We start from the raw sequence: 15,738 nt of genomic DNA on the forward strand, positions 1-15,738 counted from the left end.
ACTTCAATTTCTCAGTCAATTTAAAGGATAAGAAATAATGTGTAGTACCAGAATAAATTAAGAAATTCAGTTTCAAGTTTTTGTTTTTACGTATAAAATTGATCGCAAAAGCTTTCAAATGACATACCAAAGACAGAAAGCATCACAAAGAAGGGCTAGATGACTTACCTGTCTCCAATTGAGCCATCTTGGCACATATTTCCTTATCGATCACTTTGCTCAAGCATTTGAATGTCTAGTAGTCTTGTTCACCATGTTTAAAGTATATCCAGATCTTCGACTTATCTAATTCACGCTTTTAAATCTTTGCATATCTTTCTTATGTCATCAAATACATTGAGCTTAGACTTCTTGAAGAGTTGTTTGGTTGTTGCTTCTCCTGCATCGACGTCCTCACCATCATCATCGATTCTTTTTTTGCTTTTTTTTCTTTGATCATTTGACTCCACATTCATCTTCTTCTTTCTTCACTCGGTTCTCCTATTCTTTCATCAATGTTGCAGAATCCAAACTCCTCTGATACCACTTGTGATGCAACACGGGAGAGTGAAATACATTGATAATGAACAAAGAATATATAGAGTACGTAGAGTAAACAAATGGAAATAAAGAGTTTGTATGGATACAAAGTAATCATTACAAGAAGAGCATAGCTCGTTTCATAACCTCTCAACCACCCCCGAGCTATCTCAATCACACTCTCACTCTCACTCTCAATCTCAATCACAATCACACTCTCAATCTCAATCTCAATCTCATGATGACAATAACCATCATAATTAGAATCCCAATACGATCACAATCCCAATATCACGACACCTTGCACATATTTTGTTTCACACATTGATTTCTGCATCGTCTACAAAATAGCCAAAAGAACATACTCGTGCAACCAAATCAACATGATAATCAAATTCAAAATATCGTTTTGTACCATCGTAAAAGAGTGTAATTACTTCTTGATTGGATGAAACAAAAGAGATATTACCTGTGTATATTTGTTTGTAAGCTAACGTGTTGTTGTTGCTTCTAGGCTGCCATGCTGTTGCTGACAATTTGTTTCTATCATAACTTTGTGATACTAAATCAAAATATAAGCTTCCAGGTACTCAAAACAACGGGAAAAGGTCTGGTCTACAAGGACTCGTGGACAGAATTGCGAAAAAACGCCTTTATTTAGCTGAAAATACATTTTTTAGGTCGCCACTCATAAAACCTCTATTTTTGGATCTCCACTACTTTATCAACTTATTTTAACTCTACCCATGGATTTTAAGTTAAAACACATAAATATAAATAGATAGTTCATAGACAAACTATCTGTTATTATTATATAAAAAGAAGAGGATATACTTTCTCTTTTAATATCTTAAACTCATTCAGATAAGCTCTATCTAATAGACTATTCAACAATCTTTCAAATCGTGCTAAACGAAAGATATGGCCTACTACATTCTTTTCGACTTTAAGAACGTCAAAAATTAGTCCTATTACATTCTCCCCTTATCAAAATTAACTCTCTCCTCGGAGTTGGAAAGAGTGGTTTTCAACATATGAAACATCAAATTCAATGTAAGAGTCATATTTTACATGATACATTTCACTTAACGAAAATTTCAAGAAGAATCCTACTTCTAAGCTGTTTAACTCTACAATCAAATTGGTTTCTAGTTTTTCCTTCATATCTTTTCTTTAGAACAAGATTATCTAAAAAAAATATTTTGTGGTATTCTCACAAAATTTAATATTCCAAAGAGGAATTTACAGACACACATAAGCAATCATGATAATACAAGTTACCCTTATGTGAACAAAATTTCCTCTCACATGAGAATTTAGATAAGCTAAGAGATATAATGCTAGAGGAGAAACTCATTATTTACTTCATGTCTTGTCAACTTTCTAAATTCACATGCCACAACTCTCGCCTCTTGAAATAAGACACATCCCATTTGTTCCCCCCTTGCATGACATGTTACCACAAAATATTTTCCAAGTTTTAAAATTTTCAGTCACCCTTGCTTTCAATGTTTCAAATGCAGTTTTAAAACTATCTCCTTCCTTAATTCTGATCTGGTCGTATCCAGATCGAAGGTCAAACTTTGAAAAATACTTGTGCATCGATAAGTTGACTCATCAGCTCATCGATGTGCGGAAGGAGATATTTGTTTTCAAAGGTTCGTTTATTAAGATCCATGTAGTCAATACATACTAGTTTAAAAGTCCCATCCTTCTTCCTCTAAAAAAGAACAGGGCTGTCCCAAGGAGATATGCTATTCTGATTAACCCTTTCTTCAAGAAGTTATCAAGTTTGAGTTTTAGTTTCTAAATTTTATCTATGTTGAATATATAACGAGATCAAGAGTTCGATTCGGATTCTAGATATAGACCTATCCCACGGTCTAATGATCTACAAGAAGACATATATGGAAGGTCATCAAAGAAAACATCCCTGAGTCCATCTAAAAGCTTTTCTACGTATAATTTTTTTTTCCTCAGGTTTATCTTTTAGCTCATTTGTCAAAAGTTATAAAAGTCTCACACTCTTGTCTAAGTCACCTTATCAATTTAATGGCCAAAACTAGATTTAGACTTTCTTTCTTCCCCAAGAAGAGTGTGACTATCCTCATCCAATGATTTTAGAGAGATTTTTCTTTCTTCACAATCAATAAAAACATGATTTTCAGTCATCTAATTAATACCAATAATTACATTATGCATACATATGTTTATGAAATAAAAATTATCTTTATGCTTCCGATTGTTCAGAGAGAAAAAAAAAATTTCAACTAGCTCTTTCGTGAAATTTTTATTACCACTAGTTAAGTCCACAATTCTGTTGATTTATAAATTCAATTTCTCAGTCAATTTAAAGGATAAGAAATAATGTGTACTACCAGAATAAATTAAGAAATACAGTTTCAGGTTTTTGTTGTTACGCATAAAATTGATCGCAAAAGCTTTCAAATGACGTACCAAAGACAGAAAGCATCACAAAGAAGGGCTAGATGACTTACCTATCTCCAATTGAGCCATCTTGGTACATATTTCCTTATCGATCATTTTGCTCGAGCATTTGAACGTCTAGTAGTCTTGTTCACCATGTTTAAAGTATATCCAGATGTGGTGAGCACATAAATTTTGTACTAATTCCTAGAAATAGTTTGATGTGGTGAGCACATAAATGTTCTATAATAGTAGAAATGTCTTGAACCTACGACAAGCAAGAACCAATGGAAATATCCACTATTCTATTTATGTGTAAGAGAACTCACTTACATTCTTCATCTTTCTCTCAAAATAGATTGGCTTGAAGTTTCTACCCTGCTTTTGCAAGAGGGCCGGACCAAAATGATACTGATTACATACTAATAGATACATAGAAAATTGCCATTTTTTTGTAGGCAAAACATCCCCAAGGAGTAATGAAGGTAGCCTTCAATCGATCTTCAATTTCTATCAAGATTTTAAAGTAGCTAGAAAATCCATCCACGATTGAGTAGCATTCATGACCTGCAACTTGATTAAGGATTTACTCTTGAAAGGGACGTGGTCCTTTTTGTGGCAGTGTTCAAAGGTTTGAAATTGACACATATCCTAAATATTTCATTCTTCTTGGGCACAATAGCCACTCGAGAGATACATTCAGACTCCTCCACTTGAAATATGAAATATGCTTCCGAAATCTTTGTCACCTCTTCGCAAAGCTAAGAGCCCTCTCATGAATGAACCCCAGTCTCCTAAGCTTTTGATCCTTTGGCCAGGCACCTTCTTTTAGGTCAATTATATAATCTATCCCTTTTTATCGTTGCAATTTAACCTAGTGGCTTGGAGAAGGAGATGGAGCTCTTGCACTTTGCACTTCACACAATGAGAGAGAGAGAGAGAGTGTGTGTGTGGGGGGGGGGGGGAGAGAATATCCCCCAAGGTAGCCCCTAGCTTCATTGGTTGACCCCCCCTTGTAGCTCATGCTAGAAGATGATTGGTGTTATGGAATTGATATTTTACTCTTTTTTTGTAGCTGATATGTATGTCAATAGATGAGAGAGAGCTACGTATCTGATTGTTTGTATTAGACTAATTCTAGAGAAAAAGGACAGAAAGTCTCAAGACCAAGTCAAGAACACTCCAATTATCCACATAGAGGACGCGTGTTTTTTCCTTACCGAGTTCGACCAAGTAGAATCAAGAAACCAGTAGTGGATAGGGATGCAACCGTAAGAGATTACATAGAATATAACTTTTCTAGTAAATTATTGACCTCAACAGCTATAGTTTCTAGTAAATTATTTTTGACCACTGCTAATAGTCTTGCGTAGACAATAACATCGCCCTGCTCAACCTTCACTCCGACTGCCATCAACGATGCTCCCACGCCATCTCTAATAGCACTCCACCCCATCGAGTGCCAAAAAAAAAACTCAAATTTTAGCAAAATTAGTCGTCGTAAGTGGTAAACCAACCACCACCATCATGCCGTGCTGGATGGCGTACCGCCCACCCACCGAATTGACTTGACTTGCTTTTGGCTTGGCTTACAGGGACTGCAACTGCTCTGGCATCTGATCATTGAACTCGTTTTTACATGGACGACACCACTTCCAGCACACTGAGTGCATTTCAGTTTATTTTTTGTGCATCCATGTGTTTCTCTCGCAGTTTCCCAACCACCACCTCTTTATTCCCATGCAATGGCTCCAGTTTTCCTACCCCAACCACCCAATATCTCTCTTTCTTTCTCTATCTCTCTCTAGCCACCACCCGCGATCAGTCTCTCTCTATCTCTCTTTTTGCTGACAACCCCACCAACTCTCAGGGCATGCTGACTTTCTCTCTCTCTTACTTGGCTTCGATTGTTTTCTAACTCCTCGTTGATGCCCACCAGTTGCAGCCCTCCCTCCCTCCCTCCCTCCCTCCCCCCCCATTGGACATTATTACTCTCTCCTAGCTCAACTGACTTTGGCAGCCTCTCGGCTCTCGCGCTCTCTCTCCTTGGCCTACTAGCAGCTATACACACACACACACACAACCACCACCATGCAGAAGACGACAAGATATATTTTGCACACAACTGACACCAATCTACAAAGACCATCAGAATTTGAAGACGGAACAATTGCAGAATGCATATCCATTAACAAGGGAGCTGGTAGCTTCGAACACAGCTGAAGCAGTTACGCAAGCAGGAATAGACGCAATAGAGAATCATGAATAGGATGAAGGCCACGATCACAACATGACCATGATGACGACATGGGGAACTGCAACGGCCAGTAGGGCTTCTTCCACAGGTGCAAAGCGGTGGGCTTGAAGGCCGGGAGGGCTTCCTATAAGGTCTGCAGGGCAAAAGAATGAAGGCTACGTCTACGAGTGTGTATGGGGGTCTTGGTTGCATCACTTTTCCTACCAGGCTGTCGACGCGCTATGAGCATGAAGTCAATCGCTCCACCTTTTGAAATCAGTCGTAGATACTCTGTCCGCAATTCAGTATGGCCTGTCATCCTTGCCCCGTGTGTTGTTCCTGCATATTGCCTTCTCCAACCCCCATGGAAAAGAAGCAGCTTCTTGCTGAAGCCAGTGAGTGATAGTACAGGGTACCCTGGAGCACCGGCCTTTGCCCGGTTGGCGATCACATCAGAGTGTTGGCCAGTAGCTTAATTTTGCGCACAATGATTGGAGTAATGATTGGCTGTGTTGAAATTGACTACAATGTAACTGGCTGGCCAATAGAAGAGCAATGATAATTGCTGGCAGGTTGAAGGACGTTGACTCCAACCCAAGTTAAGCATTTACTTTATTTCTATTTTTATTTTTATTTTTTAAAAACATACTAATAACAAGATTGATGGTGAAATTATGATCAAATGGTTAGATGTGGCGTCGTAGCTATGCGTGCAAAATGCACTCAAATATTAAAAGCTGCCGAGCTGATTTTAATGCCCCTTGCTTGCATGCACGGTTCACACGATTCAGGAGTTTTTCGTGGGGGTGCCATGATAGCACTCCCCTGCAATCCTTATTGTAATTTTTGGCATTTAAGATCTCCAAAATTGCGATATTTTAATTCTACTAACATTTCTGATCTCTTGAGAGTCCCGAAGTTAGGGTAATCAATCCTGACCCCACACGCACTGGGGATTCTCCTTAAAGAACTCATTATTCTTGGTGCACATATGTTGTCACATATGTCTTTGAACAGAGTAAATTTATAACCAACTCTAGGCTAACATGCCGCAAAACCTTCCATGTTGTCCATTTTTTTTTTTTATTACAAGATAACAGTGTGGCATGCTTTGCCCACATCGACTTGATTACGCAAATATGTCAAATCTCTCACATTTGACAAGCACAACCCTCTCTTTCAGTTCCTTCTCACGTATAATCTATCAAGGCAAGTGTCGTTGGCACCAACTAGTCCGCAACATAGTGCACTTCAGCTCTCCAATCTATGGCACTCTTAGCAGTCCATTAGAGACTTTTAAAATTTGAGTCCCACTTTCCATGGGGCAGTATTGACGTCTAGTGAGAAAAGTAAACAATTCTCTACTCTCTCCCATAGCCTACATAGCATTTTTGGCAGGCTCTTATATATTGATCCTTTTCCATTCTCATTTTCATTATGATTCTGTCCCATGCTTTTCATGATGTTTTTTTCACTAAGCATGCAGTTGTGTGTGACTTCCCGACGTCTACACAAGATACATTTTGTACATTTCAGTAGTAAAGTGTAGTTTTACTTGAATTTCGCAAGAGTAAAGTTTCTAATTTTAAACTTCTCATGTACACTTTGTCTTTGCGAACTCATTTCATATCTTCATCCCATTCATAAGAGATTCCATAAGCATTTGCTGCCATAGACAAAAGTTATTTCTCGTTTGCTCAAACCCTACTCTAAGTCAAGTATAATTAGAATATGTACAAGTCTACTCACATTAATTAGTATCAATTTCTAAGTAGTTTTTCAACTAACATACTCAGCTTACATTTATGTTGAGCCTCTTTGACGTACCTTCCTTTGAGAGCATACTTTAAATGACCTTGGCATTGTTGTTCCACACGTATTTGCATTTTATTTTCATGTTCATATTCATCATTGTTGACATTTTAACTAATCACCAGGATACATAAGGGTCATGGTCTGTATTAATTGCTGGCAACCTATTGTCATTTAACCTCTAGAATCTACGTACGACTCCTTCATAACTTAATGTTCGTTGATCAATTGTTGTTATTAACTGATATACATACATATACATAGTTGAAAACTGCATAAAGTACAATTTTTTGGGGATTTTTTATTCAAGTTTCCCTCTTTGACAGGGTCATTGTTATATTCTCCGCTTACTACTTGCACGGTATGAAATTTTATTGACATGATTATTCAGTAGCTATGCAACTCCTCATTTCAGCTAGGGTGCTCTCGGATATCGAGCCACCATTTGTAAGCGCCTTGTTAGTGGAACATACTCTAATTTGGTGTGAAATAGGTGGAAAATGTTTTCTTTTTATGTTTTGCTTGGTCCATTGGTCACATGCACACAGATTCACCGATTTAGGCAGTGTGTCAGTGCTCATCTAGTGCAGATTCGCCAATTTAGGCAGCACAACAACAAACTTGAACTTACATCAAATGTAGATTCTTTGATTTAGGCAGCATTAGTGTAGATTCGTCGATTTAGGCACCACGTCGGGTGTAGATTCGTCGATTTAGGCAACACCGATCACAAAATCATGCTGCAGTGACTGGCGAACACTGGAACTGGTATGATTTTGTTACTCGGGTATATACTGAAAGTGATTTGGATTTGGACTTATCTTGTGGAATTGGACTTTGATTTGGAATTGGTATATGATGATTTTCTCTCGTGAGACAGTATTTATGAAAGTGAACTTGAGATTGATGAAAATTGACTTATTGAATGATGAGTGTGACCAATGATATCGTGATTTATCAGGGTATGACATATACTGCTTATTCTAGTGGTATGGGACACTAGAATAGGTAGTATGTGGATGACGGCAGGCATAAGCAATGTTATCTTGTTTCATAAATTTTTCATTTTTCAACGTGCTATTTCTGACATAGAATACTAATCACTATTTTTGACAATATGATTTGCAGATTTGTTTATCTTGGCAACTGAGGATCGTTGCTTTCCAACGGAGATGTATATTATGGAATTGATATTGACAAGTGGAAAAGGCTTGACCGAGCTAGGCTATTGCAAAAGGATATCATATTTTATGTACATTTTATTATTCAAGTGCTCTTTTATGAGCTTTGCACATTTATGACCGACCGGCCAATTTGTATTGAATTTGACCATTCAAGAAATCTATAAATGAAATACGCGCAAGAGGGAAATGGTCACTCTTGCACGGGGGGAGATTGTACCCAGTGTTTGTGTGTTTCTTCTCTCCCCTCCCCTCTTTCGCTTGACGTTCCGGTATTTAATTTGTTCCGGTATTCAATTTGTATTGAATTTGACCATTCAAGAAATCTATAAATGAAATACGCGCAAGAGGAAAATGGTCGCTCTTGCACGGGGGGAGATTGTACCCAGTGTTTGTGTGTTTCTTCTCTCCCCTCCCCTCTATCGCTTGACGTTCCGGTGTGGCACTCCGCTCTAGGAGGCACATTTGCATGTGCTCTTCTACTCTCTCTCACTCTATGTCTCTCTATGTTGTGTATGGCATGGAATATGTGCAAGGATGGTTGTGAGGTATGCAACTTTATCATTTTTATGGCTTGCAGCGTGTTTCTGTTGGTATTTTGCAGGGCTGCCGCGTTCTTCGTTTGTAGCAATTGGACCCCTACAAGCCTATCCAATCGCATGCAGGGTGCATATCAAGCAACCATGCTATCCTTGGGACAAGTGTCCCCCTTTTCCCTCTGAGAGAGAGGACTTGATAAATGCATGATCAATTAAATAAATTAGCTAAATTATCATTGGGCCCCTTGAAAGGTCAACAAATAGCCTTTAGGCACACCATGAGGGCAACATGAAAAGGAAGTTGACAAGTGTCTTTGTTACTTCTTTAGACCAAGATTGCCTTGTGTGAGGTTATTTGTGTTCTCTCTCATGCTCCTACAATGAGGGTTCGCCCCCCCTTGAGTAGGGATCATGTTGACTGTTGGGAACACCTTGAACCCCTTGAGAACCTTAGTCATGGAGCACCTTAGCACCTTAGTCATTAAGCACCTTAAGCACCTTAGTCAGCAAGCACGAAAAGCACCTCAAGCTTGGGCCGGGTTCCCACCTCAAGCATAGCCCTACCATGCCTAAGGTCAAAGGACTTCTAACACTAACCTTTGGAGGTCTTTAATGAAGCTAACCCTAAGGTCTTTAAGCTCAACTAGGTAGTCTTGCTCTTTGACAAACCCTCTCTCATTTGGACCCCTTTAACCTTGGACCCATGTTGAGATAGATCCATAAGCACATGTCTATATTCTAGCCATTGTTCCCGTTTATTGTTCCACATTAAAAAATCAGTTTAATATGAGAAAATCATTTGGTTTGGTTAGATATTAGATTTTATGACATGTTAGGGTGCACAATATCAATCTATGCAAAAAAATTCATAAAATCGGTTTTAAAAATGAAGTTTTACTGGCCTAAATAATTTGCTTGCAAAAATACTATTTTACTTTTTTACCTTAGGGTTTTTATCATCTTTCAACATGTCCTCTTTCCAGAGCTCAATGAAAAAGCTTGGTTTAATCTCTCTTCTCTCTCTTGGAATTTCTTTTCCTATGTGTTCAATCTTTAATATTTTCTAAATTTGTTTGAGCTCCTTCTCTGTGTGCATCCTTTGCTCTTCAGAGATTTGAAGAACATTTAGTACATGTTGTCCAACATGGGGCTGATCAATAAGCTTTTTACATTCTATATCAAGCAATGACAATGGGCATAGTGTGTTGCAGTCCACAAAATATTTTCCATGCTCTGTTTAGTTTGCCAAAATACCAAGGAAGTAGTCATCTCTTAGATCAAAGAGATTTTGTATATCCTATAGCAACAAACATTCCTTAATGTTTATCTTATAGGTGGCCATGGTTATTGTGCAAAGCAAGGGATCAAGCTCTTCCTCTGGAATATGGATAGACTCCTCCACCTTGGTGATGTTTCTTGACTTGAACTCTATCACATCCAAGATGGGGCGGAGTTCTTTCAAGTAAGGGTCCATATAAGTGTTGTCATGGGTCTCTTGATCAAATATTTGAGATCTCTACATTAGCGGTGGTGTTTCACTATACTAGAAACTCTGCATAATAATATAAATGGGTGCTTGATTGATTGGCTGAGGGAAAGCTTAGTTTTGTAAAAGGAGGTCATGTATGGACCCTAGCTGCAGGACGTGCTAACTGCTTTTGTGGGAGGGATGCATACTTTACATAGAGAGTGTGGAGCCGCTCTATAATTAGCTGCAACGTTCACATCAATTTCACTACAAATTGGATAACTCTGCATGTAGAGTGAGAAGCAGGGTTAGTTATAGAATCAGAAAGCGTGATTTAATTAATACCAGCGAGCCCTAGCGATCTGCAGCAGATACTTACTAGGGCTTAATTCTTAATAAGTAAGCCAATATGGCCCGCTATGATGTGCATGCAGCTGTTGCGCTGCTGCTTGTGGCTTCGACCAGCGTGATAATGATGACGCAGCTGGATATGGTGGACTGCCAAGCCTGCTCGCAGCCCTGCTGCGGAAATTTTCCGCAGGGTGGCAAGGGCTACTGCAATGCCGGGCAGTGCTGCAGCCAGTTTGGTTATTGCGGCTCTGGCTGCCAAAGTAGCTACGGGCGTTGCAATAGGGCCGCTGCAAAAGCCGCCACCTTCAACACCACTGTAGAGTCCTCCACCAACGCTACCTCCTCCACTACCTCCACTGGCGGGGGCGCCTAGCTGCTTTCCTTCAGTTCCATCTAGGGCCGAAAATTGCAACCCTTCCCGCCCTTCCTTTACTGCTAGCCTTGCACATGACGGGCAAATTTATAATAGCCCTTCCCAAGGAAGGACAAGTTGTTCGACTGGCCCTGCCCCAAGGAAGGGCATATTTTTGCAAGCCCTTCCTAGGGAAGGGCAACCTTTCAAAATGTCCTACAGAGATTAATCATGTCAATGCTTGACATTGTGACTTTTGGACTTGTATCCAGAGGATGTTCTATGGACTTTGAGAGTCACTAATGAGTATAGAATTTGATTTTGTAGGTTGTGCAAGCATGCATTGCCATACACCTTAAAAAAATTTAAGGTGTACTTTTTAATATAGGGAATTTCATGTATGCTTTTTAATATAGGGAATTTTAACGCGTTGCGCATACTGTAAAGGAAACAAAATATGAAGTTTGAACTTGAGAGTTGAATGTTCAATCGCTCGCAAGTTTTCTAACGAAGGCATCAAGCTTGAATGATGGGTCTCGTCACTCGTGTCTCTCATCCACCAATTGCTGACACAGAGCTTCTATATCCAAGTTCCAAGTGAGATGAGGAGGTTTGAGGGATACCATGTAATCAAGGCTAGTGGGTTGGAAAAAGAGAGAAGGTAAGTACACTAGAGATTAACTCAAAGCATGGCTGAATAATTCCTTATTGAAGGAAATTATGGAGTGAGTAAAGATTAAGCACTCTTGATGCTCTCCAATTTGATTTGCTATGCAAAATCTTTTAAAGTTGTTCTCAAATATTGATTGAATCTTACACAAGCTCAGACTCACGATCAACTCAAGCTCCAGATTCCGGAATTTCCTAGCACTCTCCCATTATCCATGAACTGCAAGCTCCACTCGAGAGTCGCTTGGGAAACCTCTAGGTTGTAAGTCCAAATGACTCCAAAGTCTACGATTGCAAAGGTCCTTCAAGCCTCAAGGCTCCTTCATAAATCATGATTCACATAGTGCTAGCCTCCTAGTTTGTTAGGCATGCTCCCAAAGCCTATTTATAGGAACCCCTACTTATCACTTCATCATTTTTAAGATGGCACCATGTGTAATGATTAGGATGCTACAGTTTATCTTGTTATATAATATTATGAGGATCTTATTTTTTGCCGTTGGTGATTCTTAGGGGACGAGAATGACTTAAGAGGGAACTTGAAAGCTGAAGTTTGAAGAGATGTCTACCCTAGCTTCACAGAGAGAATAGTGATAGCGATAACTTCATGATCTCAAAATGGGAGGTTTGTAACTCGGGAGGCGACTCTTCATGGTTACAATTCTAGCAAAGGGCACATCCCAACAAAAATCAAGATATATGATGTCGTCATTGCAGTTGCATTGCAGGACATTTCAAGTTTCAAGTATTTGCATGTTCCATTTACAACTTACTACTTCTCTTGCTCATTGTGTATCTCGTAGAAAATGATTTTTTAGTACTGGTACGCAATGTTTCAAAAGTGCACCCTTTCTCATTGTAGTTTAGAATTTTCTTTACAAGTTACAATCGTTCAAAAACACATGCAAAAAAATTAGATTTTGGTAAAGATTTGATTGAAGGGCAGAGAAAATTTTCCCTTCATTTTGAAGATCAAAATGCCAAACAACCCTTCCCATGGGACGGGAACTCTTGAAAATATCCCTTCCCTAGGATGGGTAAAGGTGCCTTGCAATTTTCAGGCCTGGTTCCATCTGCAAGTCTCTCGTATTCACCATGCATTTTAACTACCTTATAATCGTATGAGGATCATTTTAACTACCTTATACATTAATGTATCATTGTAATCGTCCGTATTATCAGCATGCCTTGTAAGTTGTATCCACTCTACCGTGTTCAATATTGCAATTAATGCAATTATGTAGTTTGTGTTATAATTATACTTAGTTCTTAATTGCAAAGTCTGACACGTGCCACTCTAATATGTCAAACTCGAGAGTTTTGGACCACTAGTGATTCAAACCAGTTGCTAGGCGTGCGGGCTAGTCTATCCCGGTTTCTGTCAAAAAAAGAAAAAAGGGTACATGGATCATGATCCAAGTTAATGTATCATTGTAATCATCCGTATCCTTGTAAGATGTATCCACTCTACCATGTTCAATATTGCCCGCATGCATTAATGCAATTATGCAGTTTGTGTTATAATTATACTTAGTTCTTAATTGCAAAGGCTCGCACGTGTCACTCTAATATGTCTCCCAAAAGGATAATGGCGGGCTAGTCTATCCCGGTTTCTGTCAAAAAAATAAAAAAGGATACATGGATCACGATCCAAGTGGCTTACAAATTGACAGAAATACGAAGGGGCAAATACATGATCACACATACACACCGCACACTCTAAACAACCACACACAAGGACACCCATGCTAGCTACATGCAAGCTACGAGTAATTTGCATTTTGAGAGACCAATGAAAAACATCTAGACATCCCAAATCAAAGGTTCTATACACGGATGCTAAAATATTCGAGTGATTTGTAGCTTTACCTCCGTAAGGCATAATTGACTTTGAATCGCTTGATAAGTCTATTTGCCCAAGTCAGTTATTTCCCATAACGCCTTAGGTCGTCATTTTCTAAAAGCCTATAGCTAACACTCTCATCACCGTAATGTTTTTGTGCTTTCAAAAGTACAGTAGATTTTAAATACATGTTGACTGAAGCATGAGCCTTGATTAACGATGTCATCAGAAATTATCACGTTTTTGTTTTTCTTTTGTCGTTCAAAGCTTCGTTTCGACTAGTTTTACAGGATTGCGTCCACTCACCCACACCCACATGTCTTAAGGGTTGAACCATAGTGGATGCGCTTAAAGCTCTCACATGTCTCTCTCCTTCTCTCTCTCTCTCTCTCTCTCTCTCTCTCTCTCTCTCTCTCTCTCTCTCTCTTTGCTCCGACCTGTACACCTATCTCCTCTCTCCACATGCCACCTTTGTTCCTTTTTCTCCTAAAGCCATAAGGGAATCCAATGAGATTCCCCTTAATAACCACCAAATAAAGACTGGCATCACCTACTAGGCCAACTCCTTTTGACTTCATATAATTATCACGTTAAGTTATGTCAACCTCATGCATGATGTTCCATGTAGTCTCCCTACCTTGTATACATTGCTTGCACTCCAAAAGGTCACAGCTCAAATAGGAAGCTCATTAAAAAACATAAGTTAAAAGTACACTAGTTGCAACATACATGTTGACCAAAGCATTTCCAATGACATTGTGCTCTCCAAGAGACTTTACCCAAAAATCTTATCATAATTTTGTTTGCTTATGTCAACATCTTGTATATCCCCATTGTGTTCAACATGCAAGCATAGGTGATTGCATTTTGAGAAAAATCTTTGTGTGTGTGAAAGAGATATTATTTTATCACCTCATGAATAGCATGTAAGTAAAGAGATTTTTTTAGCACAAGCTTCAAATGCATGTTTTATGGATAAATGCTTAGAGGTAAACATTGGGGGGTGCAGCTTGAAGGTATGTAGGCATACCAAATTCACTCGATAGGAGTGTATGTTATAGTTCATATCACTTGCATATTTACACTTACACGAGGCACATTTTTATTCAAATTTTAGAAAAGTCATAAAGAAAGAGGGGTAGTATTATTTCAATCAAAAAACATGTAAAGAAATTTTTTTACTAAGCTATAATCACACATGATATAGAGGATTTTGAAAGGTGCACCCCTGGGATGTTAAAGCCCACAAGAGAAGAACCTTCACTCCACATTTGTTGGAAAGAACCTTGTATTTCTTGCACTAGCCCCATTGCATATATCACTTGCATTCCAACTTAACAAATCACAAATCGAATAGAAAACTCATGAGGCATTTAGTTCTCATACGTGCGAAATTTTTCCCCCATATGAAGTGTGACAAAACCTGATCATAAATGTGTTTGTAGCCAAGGTTAACTTTTAGAATGTCACATGCCTTCAAGTTGCAATCATAGATTGTTGCATCTAGAATAGATCTAGAAAGAAATCCTCACTTTGTTTTGATTCAAAGAGGATGGATAGCAAATTGAATATGAAACTCCATGAAACGTCACAATTCTCATACGTGTCAATATGTTTCCCATGAGTGACTAACAATCTATTCATTAATGTGCTTGTAGACAAGGTTAACTTCTAGGATAAGGCCACAGTCCTTCAAGTTGCAAGCATAGATGATTGCATCTAGAAGAGATGTAGAAAGAAATCCTCACTTCTCATTCAGTCAAAAGAGGTGTTTGCTTCCTAGCCTTGCGCTTGTTAGACATGTCCTACAATCACTACATGCTAAGACACTAGATACCAGATAGGAAGCTTTAAAAAGCTTCTTGTACTTTAAAGAGTACATTAGATTTGAGATAGATCTCCTAATAACATTTTTATATCTACGGAAAATTCTTACATGTAATATCTCCTATGTTCATATGCAGACATATGTTTAGCTACAAAAAATGATTCACTTCCCCCATACTTTCAAGTTGCAAGCATCCCACTTTCTACATCCAAAGAAAACAACCTAGAGGATGTTTTTGCTTGCCGAAGCTGGACATGCCTTGCAAAAACTGCAATGCAAGAGATAGACTTCCAAATGGCAAGCTCTTCATGAGCTTAATTCCCTTGGCACACATACTAACCAATGTGCTACCTACATCTCCTCAAGAAAGCTACTATCATAGGTACTAAGAATTCTTCTTTTGCATAGAGTTTTAGTGAGATAAAAAACAAAAGGCTACTTTTGCCAATGTAGATTTAGAGCCATCCCTTACTGAAAGAACGCTCTAGATCACATATATTAGCAATTCTTCTT

The 15,738-nt window shown here is 38.7% G+C and overlaps 1 protein-coding gene across 1 annotated transcript; it reads left to right on the forward strand.

The window, feature by feature from the left end:
• The first annotated feature begins 10,507 nt into the window (after positions 1–10,507).
• On the forward strand, positions 10,508–10,922 carry LOC147439795 (uncharacterized). Its single transcript, XM_086484398.1, has one exon. The coding sequence runs from the start codon at positions 10,592–10,594 to the stop codon at positions 10,904–10,906; it is 315 nt and encodes a 104-aa protein (XP_086340524.1). The 5' UTR covers positions 10,508–10,591; the 3' UTR covers positions 10,907–10,922.
• Positions 10,923–15,738: the final 4,816 nt, after the last annotated feature.

This window comes from Adiantum capillus-veneris, chromosome 16 (genome assembly GCF_014529385.1).
Source record: "Adiantum capillus-veneris isolate H3 chromosome 16, ASM1452938v2, whole genome shotgun sequence".
Lineage (NCBI taxonomy): Eukaryota > Viridiplantae > Streptophyta > Polypodiopsida > Polypodiales > Pteridaceae > Adiantum > Adiantum capillus-veneris.